Genomic DNA, 22,951 nt, shown 5'->3' with positions numbered 1-22,951 from the left:
AAAGGCGTTTATGTGCAGAAATCCGGGATATGCATTGGTTGTAAAGTTGCTCCAGGTCGTTGGTGATTTATACCTTAGCAAGATTGACAAACTTTTGGAAGGCGCCTTAGGTAATTCTGTTAAGGTTTTTTCGCTATGTGGACAATTACCTGATTTTTTTGTATTGGTGAGGACTTTGAAACGGTGGTAACTTCAGTACGCGAAAAATTTGAAATAAGTGTGAAGAAGGAGGGCTGAGTTTTACTAAAGAGGTGCCCTAGAATAATGGAATACAGATTCTAGACATTTCCCAAAGTTCCAGAAGAACCACGTGTGCTGGCAGTATTCTCCTACATCTTCGAAACCGCTGTTAAATTTTTCGTCGAAGCACTCGAAGGTTGTAAAAAACGGCATCGCCATGTCTTGTAGTAAGTCAGCCCTAACAAAGTCGTGTGAGCACAAAATGAGCGATAGCTTTAACGCACAGATTACGCGTCTTTTAGATGTAGGGTATCCTCGTGATGCAGTGGCCACGGTAGCTGAACGTTTAAAGAAGTCCATTGTATTAAGTTTGATCATCGTTGCAGAAAGCGTTAGGAAGAAACGTGTCGTAGGTATACCGTACATTCATTCCGTTTATCACAGGCTAAAGAAAGTAGGAAGTAGATACGGCGTTAATGTTGCCTTCAGGGCTGCCAATAAGCTAGGTACAGTTTGTGCCGCTGTGCAGAGGAAGAATGAGCGAGTAAAAGACAAGAAGCGGACCGATATTTGTTTCGTAAAACACACCAACAAATTCACTGATTGCCGTACGAGTGTGGTGTAACGCCTAGTGCGCGCCGAAGGAAGCGCCATAGGCGGCGAACTCAATCATTGCTCTCGGGAAAGCAAGCAGACGGCCGCCGTGGTTTCCTACGTCGTTGTACGTCTGTTTCCGCATTGTTCACGTTTCCGTAGTGAAATAAGCAACGTTCGTCGTGTGTGTGGTGGCCGAAACTTCAAGGGATGTCAAATAACAATTGATGAGGAGTGGAGTGCTCAAACACCTAGAAAAAACGCTCCCGGAACACAGTTTTACTTACCGCAAGGCCTCCTGAGCAAGAACGACGGAAGGCAATGGATCGCCGCTGTTCGTTGGCCAAGGCGAGCCGCTTCGTCACTGTGCGAGTTAACACTTCGCTTCTTGTTCTAATGCTTTCGTTCTGCGATATCGGGGCTCGCTGGATGCACTCGATCATGTTGACACTGGTAGACGACCAAAGTCATAAGCCTGAGCATGTGTTGGTTCGGTTCGACCGCCGTGCCCCCAAGAGCACTTCGCTCAAACGTTCTATATTTCAGAAGTGTTTTAAGTTCGGGCGAGTTGGACATCCATGAACTTAGCTTGTACTAGTGCGGTACATGTACCACGTTAGTACAAGCTAAGTTCTATATTTATCATTTATAGAAACAGAAATGCAGCAATGGTTGACTTCAGAAAGACAAGAAGTGATTGAGACGTCACCTTTGTAAACAAAACAAAGCGGATGTTCACCACGAGCTCTACCTCGTAGCTAGGTCTTGTTACGCTGGTCTGCGCGACGCACCTTTGATATTCACCGGCATGACGATTCACTCCACGCGAACGTTCGTTCTCCTCCGCAGTAGGTCATCACGTCTCCTCGGCGACCCTCTTAAAAACTTGTCACTGCTCCCGCGGCGTCATCTCTTGATACTTTACTCGCAGCACTAGATCATCAAACAACACGCCTTCTGCGGTCGAGCGAACGATGCTATCACTAGAACGATGTAACTTCTTCGCTGACTTAATTCTCACTGACTGGTTGTGGTGGTAGTGGTTTGAAGAGGAAAAGGCGCCTAATTTCTGCAGCCCGTTCGGGAGCACGGCACAGTGCCTATCTCACTGACTGACTCTCTGTCGCCGCGCGCTTGTGCTTGCATTGCCTGTATCGGCTCGCGCCTGGGTTCGGGAAGGGGAAGGTGCGTATGATTCGTCTGTGCGTAGCACAGCGAAAGCTAGAGAAATGAGGAGATTCTCTCACCGATTCGTCTGCTGAATCAGACGGCGCCGCTGGCGCTGCTTTGCTTTCTCGAATATCCCGATCTTTCGCGTGCGTTGGCTGTGTTAAAGTCCCTGAAACTTCGTAAAGTAGCGACATACGTGCATAAAAGCGCGCCTCCTCTCTTTTCTCCCTCCTCTGCCCTCTCCGAGGCTGACGCCGCGTCGGCATTGGCCAACTGCCGTCACGTGGGACAGCGCGCCGCGCTTGCCGCGCTCGTTTGTTTACAGTCGCTCGTGACTGCCATCTTTGCTCTCGAAGTGCGGGCTCGCTGGTTCTTAGCGCACGTGTTCTATGGATACGCGCTTTCCATACCGCGTGCGTTGTGCTCTGTGATACCTCGCACACAAGACCGACGTCGCGGTTGGTTGCCATGGGCTTCTGCTGCGCTTTCGGATGCCAAAACAAATAAAGCGAAGGCAAAAACCGTCCGGGAAGCGCAACGAGTTGCGAAGGAAGGCTTGGTTACACCGAATCGGAAGATAGAACTTTCGGCCGACGCTTTCGACGCGACTGTGCGAGGTAAGTTGCTAACCTCCCACTATAAGTACTCGTCGAGGTTCGCGAGGTTCGCGCAAATAGCTGCGTGCTATAACGCCGTAGACAGGTGTCAGTTAATTGTGCAGTACGTCGCTATTCCTTACACGTTTTATTGCTGCTTATGCGGGGTCTGTACTCAGTGTTTTTTTTTTTTTTCAAGAATATATGGTTAGGTTTTCTGCTTGACGTGATGCGCCTACTGGTTTGAGTTTGCAGTATTGGTTTGTGCGCGTAGCATGGCACGCCGACTACGGAGGCACGCCGACTGACGATCAAAAATGTGATTGCGAAACTTCAGAGATTCGGCGCAGTTCTTTTGAAGAAACAAAGCTGCAGTGTGAAAACTTACATTAGGAGTGGTACTCTCTGTTTTTGTTGCGTGCTCGGTTGTTCTTGTTTTTTTTTCCTGGAGCAAAGAGCTTTCTCTGGCTCTTGTACGTCGACAGATCCGCCGGTGGACTTGCGATAGAAGGTAGGTAGGCAAAGCGTGCGCGCCGAACCGAGTCGCAGGGTGCATTCATCGTTTAGGAACCTCACGTGCACGTGTTATTTAGCGCGAAGGTTTACGTGCCATTTCGTGTGGAGGTTTATATCCGCGAGTGGCTTTCCGCCGCGGTGGAGCAGAGGTTATGGTGCTCGGCTGCTGACCCGAAGGTCGCGACCGACCGCGGCGGTCACATTTCGATGGAGGCGAATAGCTTGAGGCCAGTGTGCCGTGAGATGTCAATGCTCGTTAAAGAACATCAGATGGTCAAAATTTCCCGAGCCCTCCACTACGGCGTCTCTCATAATCATATCGTGGAATTGGGACGTAAAACCCCAGATATTATCCGCGACTGGAGCTCTCGTGAAGCAAACGTTTACGGTGGCAGCTGGCTAGTTTATTCTTTCGCTTGCTCGTTCATTGAGCAGCGAGTATAGTTCGCATGTCAAGTACGTCTACAAGGCGCACTTGCGCACTATGGTTGGTGCGTCTAATCTCTTAACGAATCAACCAACGCTGTCTTGACTAGAAATGATGTACGCCTTCTGGCGCATTCTTCTTTCAATGAAGCTCCGAGCTGCTGCTTGAACTGACAGTCATTTTCTAAATAAATATTAGTCGCCACTCTTTAACTAGCATAATACCGCCAACACCCACTGCCCATGTGTTTCTTGCACTCTAAAAACTGTCCGTACCCTTTGTGGAGTCTTCTTGCCCCTCACCAACAACCGTCGTTTGGCTAGTTTGCGCTTCCTTTCTTGAAAACTCGGCGCTCGCCGCTTTCCTATCAAGGTGCTGTTTAATAATACGCACGGCATTCGTGCCTGGAAGTACGGTGCGCCCGGCGATAATGCAAGAAAAGACAGGACGGGACAGGAATACGCCTCTTAGCACGCAGAGATTTGGCGAAGAAGAAAAAAAAACAAGCGAACCAAATGCTGGATATCGTTTTGTGGGAAAGAGATGCCTCAAATACGCCCCCTTTTATACTGCAGTGTACAGTGCTACATAATACAGGCACGTATAGCGGCGTTCACTATATTTACCCAGCCGATACTTCGGAACGGTTACCTCTAGTGCGTACTGGCAGCCCCAGTGCGTCATTGGTATGCACGACGAATTCGCCTCGCGAGGATGACGTATACAATGTATAAGTTTCGGAAGGCTTCATGTAGAGCGGGACATTAACGTTCAACATTACGCATGTCCTTTACAAACGCGTCCTAACATCTCCTCAACACAATATAATTTTTAAAAAAAGGATACCAAGAGCTAGGCGGCTAGTGCGAATGCTTAAAGCGCGCCGCCTGGCAAGCGCGCGCTCTCTTTGCGAAGCGTCGTCTGCTACGCGGGAGCAAGGTAGGTGGCGCCATGCTCGAAAAGAGAGTGCGAAGGAGAGGAGAACGAGGAGGAACGCGAGCGGAGGAGGAAAGTGTCGCTACTTTACGAAGTTTCAGGGGCTTTAGGCTGTGTCGGTGGCATCTTCTGCGGAGAGGGTAAGGGGCGCGCTCCCGGCGCCTTTTTATACTTGTTTTTTCCATGCGCGCGCTCTGTCGCGCACGAACCGTCGGCGCCAGGCTTTCATGCCGTCGTTCGAAATCTGCGACGTGCGCTTAGTTAAGCGCTCGTTCGTGACAAACATCGTGCACAAGTCCACTTTCGTAGAGGCCCGCGCCTTTCCTGCACCTGCCAGTGCAGAATTACTTGGCTGGCACCCGCACGAAGGGGAAATAGCAGCCGCGAAATTCATCCATCTCCTCACACCAAAGCTGTGCAAAGCGCTGTCGTCTGCTCGGCTTCCCGCACGTGCTGTCGGCGGTGCCCGCTAGGTGGCTATCAGTGGCGCCTCTATAGGCGGTGCACAAGGCGTATAAGGTCCCTTTCAGCTTTGTTGGAACATAAGAGATCGCTGACAGGAGGCTCACCTTCTAATCTATCTTTACATTGTCTGGATTGTAAGTGCACGCCAAAATTCGATCAATGCACAGTGTTGTACCGGCATAGAAAAGGAGAAACGCACCTGATGATTGAAGCTTGGCATATCGAGAATAGTGGTAGCGCATGCGTGAGCCAACCATCGATTAACTTGCATAAAGATGAAATCAAATGCCTTAACATTTATCTTCCACGTAGACCGCCACGTGTGCCGAATTAATAGGTCCGCCTGTTGCATGGGCATGCGCAGATAAGTTTTCGTGCCTTCGTTGTTTTCCGCCGTTGTGCGTCTCTTCAGCTATTAGTCGGCGTTTGTGGTGTTCTGACTTCCTTCTTGTGTCCGTGTTTGCACACCTTGTCTTTTTAGAATGAATACCTGCCAACTAGCTCAGCTCTCTGTATCTTCGATGTAGCTGGTGAAGTATTCACCGGCCTGCTGAGCTCGTTTACGTAAACACTGTTCCTTCTACAGATTACGAATGGCAGGGCGGCCAAACACCTTAATAATAAGTCGGATCACGTCGTGAAACCTTGTGCGTGGTTGTTGTAACGCAGGCCTGCCACACCCGCAAGGTAGAAAACCAAGTTTTCAATGTTATTGATGAAACGGGAGCGCGAATAAAACGTCACACAAGAAAAGATAGACACATCGCGCCCCCGTTTCATTATGAACCAACACCCACTCGCGCAACTTTTTATTGTACCAATATTCCTGCCTCGTCCCATTTATTTGGGACACTCACGCATTAATAAATCGCGAGCCAGTCCTCCACGTAAGTCCCATCTGCGCCAGTGAAGACAGTCGCGGATACGAGGGACACCGGGACGTAAGGTGGGTGCAGGCGGAGGCGTCTGAGGGGCGGCGCCTTGAGGCATGGTAGATGGCAGAGTACGGGATCGAAGCGCCAGGTGCATCGAATGAGGACCGAAGTTGTGACGGCACAGCAGTCTGCACCAATTTGTTAAGGTGCTTATTTGACGGCAGTCAGCGGCAATACGCAGTGGCGACAGTCAAGTCAAAAGCACGCACGCTGAGCGCGAGCGGCTTCTTTCAGGAACGGGCCGAAGAGGACGACCCACTAAAAGCCGCTGGAGAGCGCAACCCGTTATACAGTACCAAGGCTTCGCCACAGTCTTTGCAGTGTTGTACGACGCCTAAGTGACGTGGACTACGAGGTCATCACTGACAGCTCCTGGAGAACTCGCCAGCACTATTCAGAAGTCGTGCATATTGTGCGAAGCCATATTGTTCAGACTGGCGCGCACCATGCTTCCGCTACACCGCCTTCTTGGAGTAGTGCATCGGGACGAAGCTCTCTCCCGAGAGAGGCAAATGCCACATCTAGTATGCAGTGCGAAAACAACTAAGAGCCCGCGCGGTGAAAAAGGAAGACGATGTTCAGGCCTGATCTATTCAGCGTCTTGCCTAATAAAGTGGTCTCCCCTGTTTTCGACATCTGCTGTTTCTGCATAAATGAATAGACGGGCACTTGTGCGTTTCCCCCCACGCGTGTCGATTTGCCGCGCTTTATCAGCGAAACAATGTACCCGACAACATTCGCTTACAACGTAAGAATAGATTTAAGCTCCGCCAGAGCCATCGCTGTGCCACGCAGCGAGAATTTTCATATATACCCAATCCCATGACGATTGATTATTGACTTGGCTTCGAGTACCTCTCGTGTAAACACCGACTTTCCCTTACAGGCACGTGTTCTTGTAGCTAGTTTTCGACCAAAAACGTGAGCTTAGTGGTAAATTTCAGCAATGATTCCGACTTGACTGCTTCGCGAAACTTAGCATTTATCAAGGGGCGAGAACTTTCAATTAATAATATGCGTAGTACTTACATTACGAACGAAAAAAATTGGCCGCGTATCGGCGTGCTTCGCTGCAAATGTCGTCTAAAGACGATAGAAGAGGCGCTGCGTGAGATATGGACGCCATCTGGCAATACGTCGGGAAACATGAGTGCTGTGTGGCGGGCTGGTAGTCCCGGCGCAGCAGCAGGCGAAGACCGGCGGTGACCAACGCGACCGGCGGGGACGCCAGCCAGCCCGAACGCGTGGTTTGGCGCGAAGCGCTGAAGCAGAAGAAACGTCCGCACTCAACGAGTACTCTTCACACACTCTTTTATTTACACGTCGCCTGGGTAAAACAGGAATGCCAGAGCGGCGCCCCATGGCATTCGTACAGTGCAATACAGAACCGAAACCGAAACACAACAATGAGCTCGTGCAGAGGGCACGGAGGAAGCCAAGTTTCAGCGCAGCTTAAGAAACTAGGGTCTTTAGAATTACGTATGTATGCATTTTCTATTAAAGGAACACACGACCTAATACTACGTAGTGATGTTGCGCCTCAGATATGCATAATGTTTGCTTTTTGATCGAAAACGTACACAAGTATGAAACTAGTCAGCCGTTCAAGACGGCTGGCCTTGGGCAAGTGGTTCAACTTTGGCCCAGTGGCTGAATCGAGTGACGTGCCGACAAACAGACAGACAAAAAGACAGACCACAATTTCTCTGTTTAAGTATCCCAAGAAAGACTATCGTCTTTAAAAGTGCTTACGGTTCAAGCGAAAACCACCTAGCACCACTCTCTTGCAGAGATGAATGGCGGAGCTTGAATTTATTCTTATATTCGGATGCAACTTTAGAAGTATGTGGCATTTCTTCCTCAAAGGCGGATGCACAAAAGCTTACTCCAATGGACGCGCACTCTGGACTGACGTCATGAGCCGGACCACGACTTGGCAGAACATTGCCAAATGCATGAGCGGGACTATTTCTTTAGTGTCGGAGGCGATTGGCTGCCGAGCTTCGGTCGTCTGGGCAGAGCCTCTTCGGACTCCTTAAGTTCTTAAGGCTATAGTGGCGTTGTCCGCAACGTTTACACATACGGAAGAAAAAAGCAGCGTCCAAAATGATCAATTACGAATGCCGTGAAGAACATAAGGAAACCGTGCTGCTTCAACTGTCGTCATATAAACTTCTTCCTGAATATTTTCAAAGCGCCAACAGTTTAAATATTTCAGCCTTCATTAACACCATTTGTATCGCCGCCTACTGAGTTTCTTCATAGGTACTGTTTATGTAGAGAGCGTGTGTTGCTTAACGCAGCGTGGGTGGTGGTGCTGAGTGGTGGCAAGCTGGTGTCGGCCCTTGTCACCGGACCAGCCAACAACAATTCTGTGCGGTTCCTGGTGTTCGGCGACTGGGGCGGACTGCCTTTCTACCCGTACACGACGCGGATCCAACGAAACCTGGCCAAGACCATGGCGGTCGTGGCGGCTGCCAAACGCATCGACTTCGTCCTATCGCTCGGGGATAACTTCTACTTCAAGGGCGTCCGTTCGGTCGACGACCGGCGTTTCAAGGCTAGTGCTGTGTTCACTACGGCGGGCCGGCTGTGACAGGCGGGCTTTTACTCTTTATTGATGTTAAACAACCACTTACCGCAGGGAACAATTACAAAGCTTTACGGCGATTCGAGACCCGTAGGCTTCCCTTATTGTCCGGAACAAACGGAGTTGAACCATGCCTTGTGCATAACTAAAGTGTAGCGCGTTACCATCTGATGTATAATCGATTTCGATTTTCGCGACCTAAAGGGCACGCTACTCCAGTGTTCCACTAGACGAGGGGTCTCAAGCTCACCTCACCTAGCGGACAGCAGTACGAAATCTAGTCCCACGAGTGTAGGGACAGTGAAAACGGGAATGGGGGAGTCAGCTCAAGGTTAATCGCTGGTTTACCAATATATTTAGTGCGAGTGGCACTCTCAGGCCAATAAGTCCTGCATTAAGGTAGCTTTTTCTTCTTGTTACTTCTGTATCATGGTTCGTATCTGCGGTCGCTACATAACTTAAGCAGATGTACTCCTTTGCCACTCTAGCTACCTATTAGAAGCATGGTGATAAAACAGCGCTACGAGACGAGGACGGAAGGGCGCACACACGAGCGCTTACTCACAGCTGGTTTTTTATTAGCATCAGTGCGTCATATATATAGGAGGCACACAAAAATAAGATAAAATTTCAACAATCCGGTACAATGGTGTTCCGCTCGTTACAAACAGTCAATACCTAGCGACACATATCAAGAAACAATTTTTCTTTTTCGGTCTGTGCGAGTGACGCCATGCTTACACAGGCGCCACCCTTACTATCTATGTGTGCCGCTTCAATGATCACTCTTGTCATCATGTCCGAACAACGGCTGGGCACATGCGTATCTTCAAAGCGTGGAACGCATGCACAATCTCGCCAATGTATTCCTAAATGACCGGAAACAGCTGAGTTAACGTTTTAATAGTGCTCCTTAAGTCTTTCGTTCAAGCATCTCCCAGTTTGCCCAATATACGCTCGCCTGCATGACAAGGGAATGGAATAAGCTGCACTGCGCGTGCATTCCACAACACATCGTCGGTGCCGCGTGGTACAAATGGCAACTGGCCCATTTCCCTCTTTATTTACCCGTCCACATAGACCTTGCAGTCGCCCGGGGGCAGAAAACACCACCCGGACTCCTGCTCTAATACCAATCTTCTTGAGGTTATGTGAAATTCGATGCATGTAGGGTACGACCGCTACATTCTTTGGTTTCTCTGGACGCGTGATTTCACTGCTTGCTCCGACCTTGTAACGTCTTTGCAAACCCTCAGCCAACCAGCTTCCCCCAGTCTGTTAGCTTGTCAAATAAACTGTCTTCGACTCTGTGTTCACAGGATTTTTTTAGGGCGTTCACCAAACACGAAGAAATGATTGCACGTTTCACCAGTTTAGAGTGCGCAGATTTAAATGGGAGCACGGGTTTCTTGCCCCTCGCCTCATACCCCCAACAGGTGCTTCGGTCAGAGAAAAGCAGTCCTAAATCTAAAAAAACATGGCTGATCCCTCCATCATAGGAATCGGTATAACACGAAAGTGAAGCGCGTCTTCACAGAAGTAGTGCTTATTGTGTAGTGATATATGAGAGCTTGTACAATGTCTATTCGTGTTTGGCAGCTACAGCACCGTTTGACGTGGATGCACCCATGTTGACAGCATGTCTCTATCGCGACGACTAACGCCCATGATCATGATTAAACCATTGTGGTAGCTGACGGTGTGAACATATATTTGGACACAGCGAATCGTGAATCCCGCGTAAGGATGATATCAACAAGCTCATAATCAACACTGGTCCCCGGTATACACTTATTCAAAGCGTCGTCAATTAAGGAGAGAAACGGCACGGTGTGCGCTTTCTAGTAATGGGTAGCCGACGCCTGTGCTCATGCATACACTAACACACAATACGCTTCAGCAACACGGGAGGTAGAGGTTCGTAGCCTGAGCCGCAAACGTGTGCGTCCCGCTGGCCTCTGTCTCGCAGGCGCTGCTCTCGCTCCACCAAGGCACGACATTCGCCCGTCCAAATCGCGTCCTGTCTGCAACGCGTATTGCAGCAGTTTTGTTAGTCGGTGCTCTCGCAATTGAAACAGTCGGCGGCGGAGAAATCCCGTTGGTGCACGTGGAAGCTGCACTACTCCGATGAGCCGACGCAAGCTAACACGAAGCCAAAGGCAAATAACGTAACTGCGTCAAGGGTGCCTCGGCGACGCCAGCGCGGCCAGTCTACCTCTCTGGTATCGAGACGCTTTAACCATGACCTCCGATAACGCGTGCAATCTCGGAGTAAGCGCTAGTAAGTGTCGATCGTGAAGCATTACTTCTTTTCACATTTCACTGACGGCGGCACCGCCCCGCTCCGCCTGCCGCGAAAGAGAATGTGTGAAAGATATAAGGCGCGTTCGCGCCGTGTCTATAGCATCTCCCGAGTTAGCTTAGTCGGTAGGGCGTCGGGCGCTTGCCGTCGCGGCCGCAACGTCGTGGGTTCGGGGTATCTTTTTCTTGGTTTTTTTCTTTCTCACCCGTTAGCGTCCATTTTATCAACGTCATATCCGTGACGGATGTACTTGGTGGACCCCGGCATAAAACACTTTCGTGTTAAAATCTAATGAAGCTCTCGACGGAAACTTCATGGGTCAATTCTAAAGGATGAAGGCACTCTGAAAACACCTTCTTTGTGTTTGAAACAATGGTATGAAAATCTGCCGCGTTATTGCTTAAAACATCCACAAACCTGAACACCACGACTACATCCTTGTTCAGACGTCGGCTGAGAAGCCTGTCACGATTAGCCTATATAAATCACTTAAACGAGGAGCGATACAAGATCCGATGCGCACGCCGTTCTTTTGGGTTACAATGTTGTCATCCCATGTCGAAAAAGAGGAGTTCAAATAAAAGCATAGCAGTTCTAAAAATCTACTACAGGATAGACCTGACTCGTTCTGAAAACGAACCGCTCCAAGTTCATCAATGCTAGCACTGACGCAGCTCATCAGGTCGTTATGGGGTATTGAATAGTATAAATCCTTTATGTCTATCGAGAAGGCACTAAGCCTGTCCTCATGTCTGTTACTACTCTGGTAGTAGAGCAGGAGTCCAGGTGGTGTTGTCTGCCCCCGAGCGACTGCAAGGTCTATGTGGACGGGTAAATAAAGAGGGAAATGGGCCAGTTGTCATTTGTACCACACGGCACCGACGACGTTTTGTGGAATGCACGCGCAGTGTAGTTTATTCCATTCCTTTGTCATGCGGGCGAGTGTATATTGGGCAAACTGGGAGATGCTTAAGCGAAAGACCTAAGGAGCACTATTATAACGTTAACTCAGCTGTTTCCGATCACTTATTTATACATTTAGGCATACATTGCCGAGATTGTGCATGCGTTCCACGCTTTGAAGATACGCATGTGCCCAGCCGTTCTTCGGACATGATGACAAGACTGATCATTGAAGCGGCACACATAGATAGTAAGGGTGGCGCATGTGTAAGCATGGCGTCACTCGCACTGACCGAAAAAGAAAAATTGTTTCTTGATATGTGTCGCTAGGTATTGACTGTTTGTAACGAGCGGAACGCCATTGTACCGGATTGTTGAAATTCTATCTTATTTTTTCGTGTGCCTCCTATATATATGACGCGCTGATGCTAATAAAAAATGACACCATCTCCCGCTAAAGGGGACCATGAGGCGATGCGAAGCAGTGTTGCGGCATGTAGAGCCCGCGTTTCAGCGGTGGAGTGGTGAGTGGGAAAGGGGAGAGGTGAAGTGGAGAGGGGGAGGGGGAAAGGAGAGGGGAGGGGAAAGGGAAATGGAGGAGGAAAGTGAAGGGGGAAAGGGCAGGGGAGAGGGGGAGGGGAGGGGGGAAAGAGGAGGAGAGTGGAGAGGGGAAGTGCGGAGGGTTTGCGCATGCGCAGTAAGGGTGGTCACGCCGCACAACACCACCACCGGATTGAACTCCACTATAAGATGCTTCACATCTAAAACCAGTTGTGAGTAAGCGCTTGTGTGTGCCCTCCCGTCCTCGTCTCTTAGCGCTGTTTCATCACCATGCTTCCAAACCAACTAGCCCACCGACAAACACTACCTATTAGAAAGCGTTACTCTCACCCGAGACTATTGAACATCAACTTAGTTTCCTGCACATTAATTTTCAAACCTGTCATTCAGCTTTCCTGTTGAATTCAGTAATCATGCTTTGCAATGCGTGTAGTCTGGAACGTGTTATGGAGGGGTTGCTTATATCCGGCATTTTTATATAGTGTAAATACAATCTATCATCCAATAGCTTGTGGGAATTCCTGCTTAGTCCTTTGGTTTCCTGAATTCTGAGGTAGTCCTAGTCGTGTTATAGGTTACAATGGTAAACAGCTTGTAGGCAACAGATAGTGAGCTGATCGGCCTTTACTTCCTCAAGTCCTTGACATGCCGTTTATCATGGATTAAGATTATGTTAGCTTTCTTTCAAGATTATTGTAGGCTCACGGTTGCGAGACTTTTCGTATACATGGCGGCCCCCTGTTCTAGCAGAATATGTCCCCCGTCTTCCAACAGATCTGTTGTTACCTCACTGGTCCTCCCCTTCTTTCATTGTCGGGCATTCCTGTAGCTCAGGCCACATTAAGCCACTGCCTGGTCTAGGGTGGCTTCTTGCCCATCTTGGGATTGAAGTCACCCATGGCTTTTACCTTATTCATTGCTGGTTGCACGTCTTCATAGACGCTTTAAACTGAGCGGTCATCATGGCTGTACGCATGCGCCTGTGCCTGCAACCTTCAATGTGCACCTCCTATTTATGTTTATTTACGATACCTTCCACCCTCGCATTATTGCTATTGTATTCCTCTCTGTTGCAAGGTGTATCCTTATTGATAACAAATACCACGTCTGGTTCTCTTCGGTCAACTAAGCCACGGTAGCATAGGGCATGCACGTTAGTTTCACGGTATGGGCTTCATCTGGCCTCCTAACCTCAGTGAGCCCTTGTAACTCCAGTTAACACCCTCTAGCCCCTCCAACACTACTGCTAAGCTCGCCTCACTAAATAACGTTCCAGCGTTAAACGCTGCCAGGTTCCCATTAGGATGGTGGCCTGTCCATTGCTCGAGATGTTTAGCCCCCGCTGCTGCGTCACAGGTCTGACCACCGCCATGCTCTCTTGCTGCGCATGCGCTTGGTACAGAGGGGCGGAGATTTTTGTTCAGGGTGAGCTAATCATTAGAGATATTTTTATACCTCTGAAACGCTATACCTACGTGTGATTACCGCGGTACGGCGCCGTATGCTAATTTTGTGGTCGTTTACAGTTTCTCGCTGACATTGTCTGGTAAATTTTAGAAACTTCCAATCTTTAACTCTCAGAAACAGTACTTGGAATGCCGAGATTGAAAGCCATTGCGCCTTCCTGTATGGCGGCGTCTTGTTCATTCTTTGCGCTATGACTTGTGATGGATGCCCAGCTGCCGCACTTATCGCCGTGTCTCGTCGCTGTGCAGAGGACATTCGAGGACGTGTACTCCGCGCCATCCCTTCAAGTTCCATGGCTCATAGTGGCTGGAAACCACGACCACGACGGCAACGTGTCGGCTCAGATCGAATACAGCAAAAGGTCAAAGCGCTGGTGAGTCTTGAGCCTCTGCTGCCGTGATGGCTCCTTCGTCGCAATGCCAAAGAACGCCCGCTGAATACCGAGGCAAGGCCATAATTCCTGTTATGATGTAGGATCGGGGAACAGGCTTAGTTGGGGCGAATTTCAATGACAGACTCGGAGCACTTCCGGTAGCAGTTCTGCTCCATGCGGAGCAAGTCCGTTTATTAGCAGATTGAGAGTGCTTACTGTATGTTTCAATGGCACATGTGGAGCAGCTCACTCTACTCCGCCAAAAGCGGCGGATTCGATCGGTAGTCGGAAGCGCCCCGTGCGTGTGCGGAGCGTGGCGTACAAGGTCATCGACGCAACGCGCTGCCCGAGCACACCCCTTCTCTTCGCGCGCGCCCGTGAAGGCGAGTCGAGTGGTGCATCTCACCGTCAATACGCACTTACGCGAGGAATGCTGGGCGCTTCCGGAAGCAGATGTGCGCTCCCTGCCATTTGCTCTGGTGGAAGCCTGTGTTCTGTTGGCCGATTTCGTTGAGTGGCCCTCCGCCGAAGTGAAGTGCGCCGGCGTAGAGTTGGTCAGCCGCTCCGAATCGGCCATTGAAATTCCGTAATAGGTGCGCTAGAAACGCCTCCAAGGGCAACAAACAAGAGGACACCACTGGCAGGGCACACAAACGCATATTGGAACGCAAAAGAACGCCAGGTCCGTGCGGAAAGCGTAGCACAGTCACAGCGAAAGCTGGAAGAGCGGCATTTCTAGAGCCTGTTATAAAATTTCTCGGGCCTACTAATACAAGTAAACTAGCAACGTACCCACCACGTCATAATACCATTTTTTGTTGTGAAGTTGGGAAGCACCCACTACGCCATTATTCGTCGTTCTGCGGAGAAGCAAGGTACCATCTGTAAGGCATTATGTGCAGGTTGTTTATGCGACGGCTGCTGACGAAGAATTAAGGCTGAGCCCCTTGTAATGGGTTGGAAGCTTTAAACAACCCACTAGTTACGTAATTGGCATTGCGTGACGCCCGGTCATTATTTCACTCTCCCACCACGCTATATAACATACGTTAACGTGAGGAAAAGAGAGGGGAAAATAACTTTCTTGGGACCCTGAGGAAATTAATCATTGGGGCCTTATGGGTTTCCTTAGAAACCAATAGAAGTGCACTTGAGAGGAACCCACTAGGCTATAAATCTTTTTTTTTAAGTAGCAAAGCACCACTGTACAATTTTTCGTCATTCTGCGGAGTACCGCGATACCCGCTAAACACCCGTAAAGCGTTATGTGCGCTCTGTTGATGCTGTGCCTGATGAAGATGAAGAGTCATGGCAAAGCCCTTTGTAATGGTTTGGAAGCTTTAAACGACCCACTCGTCGCGCAATTTGCATTGTGTGACGCCTGGTTGCAGAATTCGCGTTGTGTGACGGCTGGTTGTTATTTTACTCTTCTACCACGCTACATTACATATGGTAATGTGGCTCCTTCCCGACATGAAGCCTGTATCGGGTCTTTTTGCAAAGCAGTTTCAAGCACTGCTTTTTCTTCGCTTGTGCAAACGGTTGCCGAACATTGTTGTATCTGCGAAATAGTTGCCTGGAAGCTTGCATGGATTTCCAAAGGAAGTACCTGTAGCTAGCAATTTCTTGTCCGCTCGCTTTTCGCTCGATTATCTTTCCACTGTGACACGGAAAAAATTGTAGAGACCTTTGTGACCGTTGTACTACCTGTACCGCTGTATAGAACCATGTACCCTTGGGGTCGATGGAGAAACGTACTCAAAAGGGTCAAAGAATGATCGTACCTGCAGGAATCAAAACACTCTTCTTTCAACTACATTTAGGTACACTTCCAGTCAAACCCCGCTCCGGCTGGACGAAAAGGACATGTTTCTGCCGTGGGAACCGATTGCTTAATATGCAAAAAAGTAGATACGATAGGCCATATGTCCCTCCACTGCTGGGACGCCCTCTTTTATGGGACGTAGTGCAGCGTACCACCAAAACATATATATCCCCTTAGACCCCACTGACATTCGCTAACTATCTGTTGAGAGTGATGACGGGACGCCGTTTGATCTAATAATGTCCATTACACTCCACATCATATTGAAGTGCAGGATGGCAATACGGCACACTGATGTGGACGCCCGTTTGCGCGTCAATACTTCAAAGAAACCATGAACCGTTTTGTTGAAGAAGAAAAACTTCTTCAAGATGTTCCCATTTGGTTAGATCGTGTAGAGCTCCTTTTACAAATCAAGTTTTAGGGTGTCCTCATTATTACCAGTTTCGACTTTCCTTTTTTTTCCTGTCGATATCTCTCCCTTTTTACGCAACCAGTGTTTGCATTGGAAATAGTGTTTCTTCTTGTGTTTGTTTCTTACATGTCAAAAAACAGACAACAACAAAAAAGCGGCTGTGACTCTGAAGCAGAATACTGGGCTACCATGCGCAGGCTTGAACCCCGTTCCATCCTGGATATTTTTTTTCTTATTTCGTTGCTTTTTTTGTTATTTCGCGCGACAGCGGTGACGGACACCAGTGACGGCGGCGGCGGCGGACAACTACGGCGCTAAAAACGGCTCTTGTTGTGATGTCATAACAGCTTTTCCTGTAAAACGCACAAATGACAGTAATACAAAGTACAGCTGCATAGAATAGTAAGCAGGCTGGAAGTCGAACAGTGAAAAGTGTTTCAAAACTGCAATTCGGCCTAGTTGAAACAAATTCATCCTTCACCTACTCGCGAAAAACACACAGGGACAAGAAGAGACTTACGTGGACAGGCGCGGTCCTCGTAAGTCTTACGAGGATCGTAACGTAGAGACTTACGAGGATCGCGCCTATCCTCGTAAGTCTCCTTTGTCCCTGTGTGTTTTGCGCGAGTAAGTGAAGAATGAAAAGTGTTTATTGCTGAGGCGACTGTGATCTTATATACAGCAGAGACAGGACACAGAGGTCACGTGTACATTGCGATAGATTCTTGGCCTGAGAACCTCATGCTGGCGCAGCTCTGCTAAAAGAATAAACACCCTAACCTTCTCTACAGAGGAGTTCGAGCAATTGGAACCCTCACAGGTTTTGTCGGACGAAGCTGCCGTGGCGATGTTCCTCACACTCGTTGTACGCAACGCGGCAGGCGAGTTCTCTCTGTTTTTCCTGCGTCTAGTCTGCTGGGCGCCAGGAACAGGAGACGTGCCGTGGGCGATGTCCCCCGGGCGTTCGTGCCCGACCAGGTACTTTTATTTTGACAGAAGTTGGCCTCCCTAACGCTTACGTCCGACTAGGCTAACGCGTCTTTCAGCTCCAGATCCTTGCTCCGCCTGATCGATCGACGTGGCCTGTTCTTTCGAATTTGGAGGACTGTAGGGGCCCGGGCTATCGTATGCTGTCGTATGACGTCATCGTATGCTGTCATCTCATGTCGTCGCTTGGCGTAACGCAAGCAAAACCATGTATAGCGTAGCCATGTATAACATAGGCACGTATATTCCGCGTGTTGAAAGTTAAGCTTTATCGTTTAGTTAAAATTCAGCACGCATGCAAGACGGTGAGGATCGGCGCAATGTTGCTCCCTCATGTGACGAGCAGTCATTGCTTGCTATCGCCAGCCGGTAGCAAAAGGGTAACCGTTAACATCTTTGCCTATGTCTTCGACCCGTTGTCAGCGGCACATCAGGGAGGAGCTATGCGCCAGTGCCCGCTGTCGTGCATGCGTGATCATGCAAGCCGCAATTAAACTTTGCAGTGGGATACCTGAGGGCACAGACATGCTCGAAGAATTCTTCCCAGTGTAACTGTGTAGAAACACGACTGCCTCCAACTTTGCGAGCTTGCCGCACTCAATAAAAAGTACATTATTCAATCAAGGTTATTTGGGCGGCTGGCAGCGATATTATTGCCCCCTGGGTGAAAAACCTATCTGCAAAGGCAGTTTTCACGTAACTCCCAGTGCTGCATTTAAAAAAAAACCGTTGTGCTGCAGCTTATCCGTGCTCTGTTCGAGTATGTTGGATTCACCGGTCTAGAGTTCTGCCTCATGTCGCGGCAGATGCGGCGTGCCATCCTGTAACCATCACGTACCCCTTACCTCTGCTCCTGCTGACACCTTCTGACACTGTGGACATTCACAAAGAAAATCTTCGGCGCACCATGCGAGCTCTCATACCTCCGCGTGGTCATGACCTCTCGAGTGGACTTACTCGTCGAGAGGAGGTATCGCTCCGAAGAGTTCGCGCTGTGACGCCTTCAATCCGCGCTAAGTGGGGCTACACCGACACAACTTCAAGCTCCCCATTTTGTCCTCCGCCGGTGCGGGAAGCAGACCTGAACCACCTCTTATAGACATGCCCTGCGCTACAAGCGGCGCGTCGACGCCACCTGCGGCGTGCGGGACTTCAGCACACCAGGCCGCCGGACTTGCAGCGATGGATATACGGTCCGAACCATAAGTCCCTCCTGGACTTCATGGAGGAAACATAACTGCACCATCTTGTGTAATGTGTATTGATGCCGCAGTGCAAATTAACGCAATAAAAAAGAGAAAAAAACCGTAAAGCTTCATTTTCAACGCCCTGTATAGTATATCAGTAATACGTTCTGGCGGGATAGTTGGTTCATTACTGTTAAACGTTCTTAAACTGCGCAAAATGTCCGGGACACAAGAAAGAAAACACAGAGAACACCACTAGCGCAGACGCGCTCTTCAATATATTGGCTATTCTTCGGACGTGGCCCGAGGACGGAACTAGATGACCAAATAATGCTTCCACTGGCAGACGGACACAGCGATCAGCATAGGCGTGCGCAGGGTCCCCCATTAGGGGGGGGGCAAAGGTTCATCGCAGCGCCCCCCCCCACCCTACTAAGTCAATGTATGGGGCAGATTGTGCGCCCCCCCCCCTCTCTTAGGACTAGAAGGGTCAATGTACGGGGAAGATTTTGTGCCCCGCCTCCTATGTGATTAGGGGGGGCGGCCGCCCCCCCTGCCCCCCCCTGTGCGCACGCCTATGGCGATCAGGTTCGCACAAAAAATTGCTGCCTCTTGCTTTACTTGCGCACATATTCGCCTGGTGGGCCACCGATGGCGGCGCTGCGAACGGCGCTCGGATGACGCAAAGGCGGGAATTCGGTTTTTGTCGTCTGGTAGGCTGTGGCTAGAACAGCAGCATTTTCATTATAGTTCGCTCACGTCGCATGGCGTTCCTCGACTACAAGCCGTATTTTCTTGTAATGATAGTTCTTTAAATGGCTGCTAGCAATACAGGAGGTTAAGAAACGTTAACGTTTAACGTATTTTCTATATACTGTAGTGAACCAGACACAGAGACAGCACCTGTTCTTGGGCCAGCTGTTCTTTATTCCGCCTCTTCTTCGTTTACCTCTTCTTCCCGCTGGCTGCCCACACGGTCGAACCCTAGTGTCGTTCTTCGTCATCACACTCGGCCATGACATCTGGCGCGGTGGGCTGACGGCAATGTATCTGGTGGGCGGCGCTGACTGTTCGGAGTGGCTGGGCTCGGCCACGCTGGAACTTCGTCTGGAAATATGTTAAATATAATTCCGGTGGCCGAAACTGGCTATCTCTCCGTGGTCGTTCCCAATGTCGTTGTAGACGCTGGGGCTTGGCTTGAACCTTTGCCGACGACGAATCTGGGGAGGACATTGACTGTGTCGTGGTGGTCTAGGACCTCGGCCACACTGCGACATTTCAGAGAAAGCTGTCTCATTCTCCTCTGATGGACGGAGTTGGCAATTTCGCGGTAGTCGAGAAATTTTCTCGGCGACGGTTCCGGCGGGCGACTCTGACTGTATCGGCATGGTTGCAGGTTGATCCCGAAACGCTCACCCTTGTCCCTCCACATTTCGGAGAACGGGGAAGGAAATGGTGGATACGGTAATGCAACCTGCTGCACCACGTTCGACGCAGCCGGGACGTCCTCGTCAGCAGCCGCTTCAGGAGACTTGTGCTGTGTGTGCAGGTCCTCGATGAGAATGATCTGAGACGTGTCAGAGAGCTTGGTGTCGTCTGCAGAAACGTCTCTTAGCAAGTTCGGAACGCTCTCACGTTCGGCCAATGAATGTGTCGCACGCAGAGTCGCTTCCGTCTGGTCAGAGAGGATGTTGGTGGAATCCGCGGACAAGTATGTCTCATCAGGTGGTGCAACGTCCAGAACGACCCGGGCCGGTGCCTCCAAATGCTCAGGCGATATCGAGCTTGGGGAAGCTTTTCCGATAGACAGGAATTGGAAATGCTTTCGGCCATTGGAAGGGATGTTATGGCATCAGATACCGAGGCAGAGTCACAGCGTGGCGTCAATCCGGCGTTTGTACCAGGCCAGGCTGCGTAGCTGTCTGCCGGTGAGCTGCAGTTCGCAGTTGCATTCTGGAGGTGGTGCCCCTCCTGATCTCCGTCCTCGGTGGAAGTCGAGTTGGACTCACTGGTGGCGCAGGGAACCCGGTCGAAAGCGGCAATCAGGGCTGCACTCCATCCTGCCCAGGACCGCTGCCTCACGCCTTCGTAGCTGTGCCACGCAGTGGCAGTCCCGAAGGTGCTCTACGGCCACGAACAATTTCTGCGGTTCCGTCCAAGCCTCGTACCGTCCAAACCACGCAATTGTCGGCATCGTTATGGAAGCCGTTGAACTCTGGTAGTTCGCAAGCTGCCGGTGGTGGTGGGACGGGAAGCAGAAATCCCGAGTGTGCCGACGCCAAGGGGCCCAGTTGGTGTGAGAGCTATGCGAGGACACAACTGAGCTCTCTGCGGTTCTCGGCTGAACTGGATTCAATGTCTGGTGTGGCAGCCGCAGCCAACAGAGCATTCATGGCGCAGAATGGTGGTACAGCGCCAGGACATAGCTCGGAGCTCCGCGCTATCAAGGCGTTAATCTCGAGGCGGAGTCGCGCGACAGTACGCCGCGGCGCTATCCGATGCGCTATCCAATGACCGCATGCGGAGCCAATGAAAATGTTTGACAAGTCGGAGGTGGTGGTTGTGCTCACTCTGGCGGGATCTTTGTGAGAGGGAGTTTGGACAGCATCCCTAAGCAGCTCAGGTGCCGATGGAGTCCTGAGCGAGAGGTTGTCGCTCGGGGAAGCGTGAAGAGCGTCCCCGGGCAACAGTAAGCCGCGCTCTGTCTTCGCGGCGCCGGGGTAAGCCTGCCTTTTGGCCACCGAGGAGGCCTGGACGCCGTCCTCGAATGGTGGCACAGGTGCTTCCGGCAGTAGTAAGGACACGGGCTGCATAATCGTGGGCGGTGCTTGGATGTAATGTCTGCAGCACCGATGATCCACGAGGACGCACTCACGGTTCAAATCCTGTCGGCTCCGCCATTGTAGTGAACCAGACACAGAGACAGCACCCGTTCTCGGGCCAGCTTTTCTATATTCTGCCTCTTCTTCATCTACGTCCTCTCTCTTTCCGCTGGCTGCCCACGCGGTCGAACCCTAGTGTCGTTCTTTGTCATCACACTACACAGAGCCATCGCGGTCAGGATCAGGCCACCGAGTTCGTAGCCTCACTCACTGGGCTAGATGGCGTTGAAATAGCTTACGTGAAAGCGCGAACGTACCGCGAAGCGAGTTAAAGAGAGTCTGCGCTGCTTTGGCAGCGAAGCATGATCAATTTTACGACTTATTCCCAAAAGTTAGCGTTATGTAAACAGACTTTAACGAAAGTTCACACTCTACTCTCTATTGTAGTCACGCACAAAAAACGTTTGCCGACATAATAAAATTGATAACTTCATCGACCAGCGGGTTATTGCGGACAACTAGTGTAGATTGGGCGAGTTGGATGCACATTAAAACTTCTTACACGTACTATGGGCTCCGTGAAACGCAAGCAGTGGTGCGCGTGGTACAGTTGACACCCTTATCCTTAGAAATAGATACGCTCTTGCTTGCGGTTTGCCGCTCGTGAGCCAGATTCATGCTTTCGGTGGCACAGTGCTGCCAAATCGGTTGTGCGTGCATGTCAATGGTGATGACAGGACGGCGCGCGTTATATAGTTCCTAATGCTTGGGGAACGCGCTCCGCTGTCGTGTTTCATTTGTCACCGATAATAAAGCTTGGCAAACAGTAGGAAAAATCGGCGAATATGTCCAAGAAGAGGAGAAAGAGCGCTCTTTCCCACCATTCTTTGGGCCCATTTGGCTGGTTATTGTTATTGTTTAACGAGCTGTAACAGGATTGAATATCTTACGGTGTAAGCTTTGCTGATCAAACGCGAAAATCCACCGTCGGCGTCAACACGAGTGATGCAAGAAATCATTATACGATGACGTCACCTTATGACATCCTGATATCACAGACCGCAAATATTTGTGATGTCATAACGGCACGTCACATGATGACGTCATCACATTACATCGTCGGTTTGCATTGCCTCCGTGATCCGTGGGTCGACCACGGAGGCAATTCGAAACCAGGCGATGTGTAAAAAAGCTTGCAATGCCTCCGATCCTGGAGGCAGCGCAAAATTAGGTTACGTCCAAAAAGCATTCGGAAGGAGGCGGGGAACATCGACTGAACATCGATGAACAAAACGAAGATGGACTTCGCCTTCGAGTCATCTTAGGCAAACGCATAAGGGAGCCTGCGAGTCTTTTTAGTACAGTGGCCGCATCACGCCCTCCCGGGAGTCGACCGTTGAGAGTGATTTACACTATTTGATTGCAAATACATATCTTACTGCGACTTTTGATGCAAAAGCTTTGCATTTGTCTACGTTAGTATGATTACACTAATTCTGTTCGGCATACTTTCAAGCGACCGGGAACGAGCGAGCAAACGTTTACTTAATAACGTATGGGTTGAAATATGCTACAAAAAAACAAAAACAAAAACTCCGCACAACCGACGAAATATTTCACATCGTCGTGCATCTCCTTCTGACACGGGCTCTCAACTATTTTATTTCTTGTTTAAACTTCAAGTACTTAAGACGCGCTTA

The 22,951-nt window shown here is 50.0% G+C and overlaps 1 protein-coding gene across 1 annotated transcript in view; it reads left to right on the top strand.

Annotated features, from left to right (window-relative positions):
* Positions 1-397: 397 nt before the first annotated feature.
* Positions 398-22,951, top strand: part of LOC119400565 (tartrate-resistant acid phosphatase type 5) — a 143,389-nt gene continuing 120,835 nt past the window's right edge. The window contains exons 1-3 of the mRNA XM_037667625.2: positions 398-407; positions 8,123-8,379; positions 13,891-14,015. Of these exons, the coding sequence (XP_037523553.1) occupies positions 398-407; positions 8,123-8,379; positions 13,891-14,015 (392 nt within the window). The remainder of the gene's footprint in view (positions 408-8,122; positions 8,380-13,890; positions 14,016-22,951) is intronic.

This window comes from Rhipicephalus sanguineus, chromosome 7 (assembly GCF_013339695.2).
Source record: "Rhipicephalus sanguineus isolate Rsan-2018 chromosome 7, BIME_Rsan_1.4, whole genome shotgun sequence".
Lineage (NCBI taxonomy): Eukaryota > Metazoa > Arthropoda > Arachnida > Ixodida > Ixodidae > Rhipicephalus > Rhipicephalus sanguineus.
Note: the sequence above shows the minus strand (reverse complement) of the source record. Positions and strands in the feature narration are given on the sequence as shown.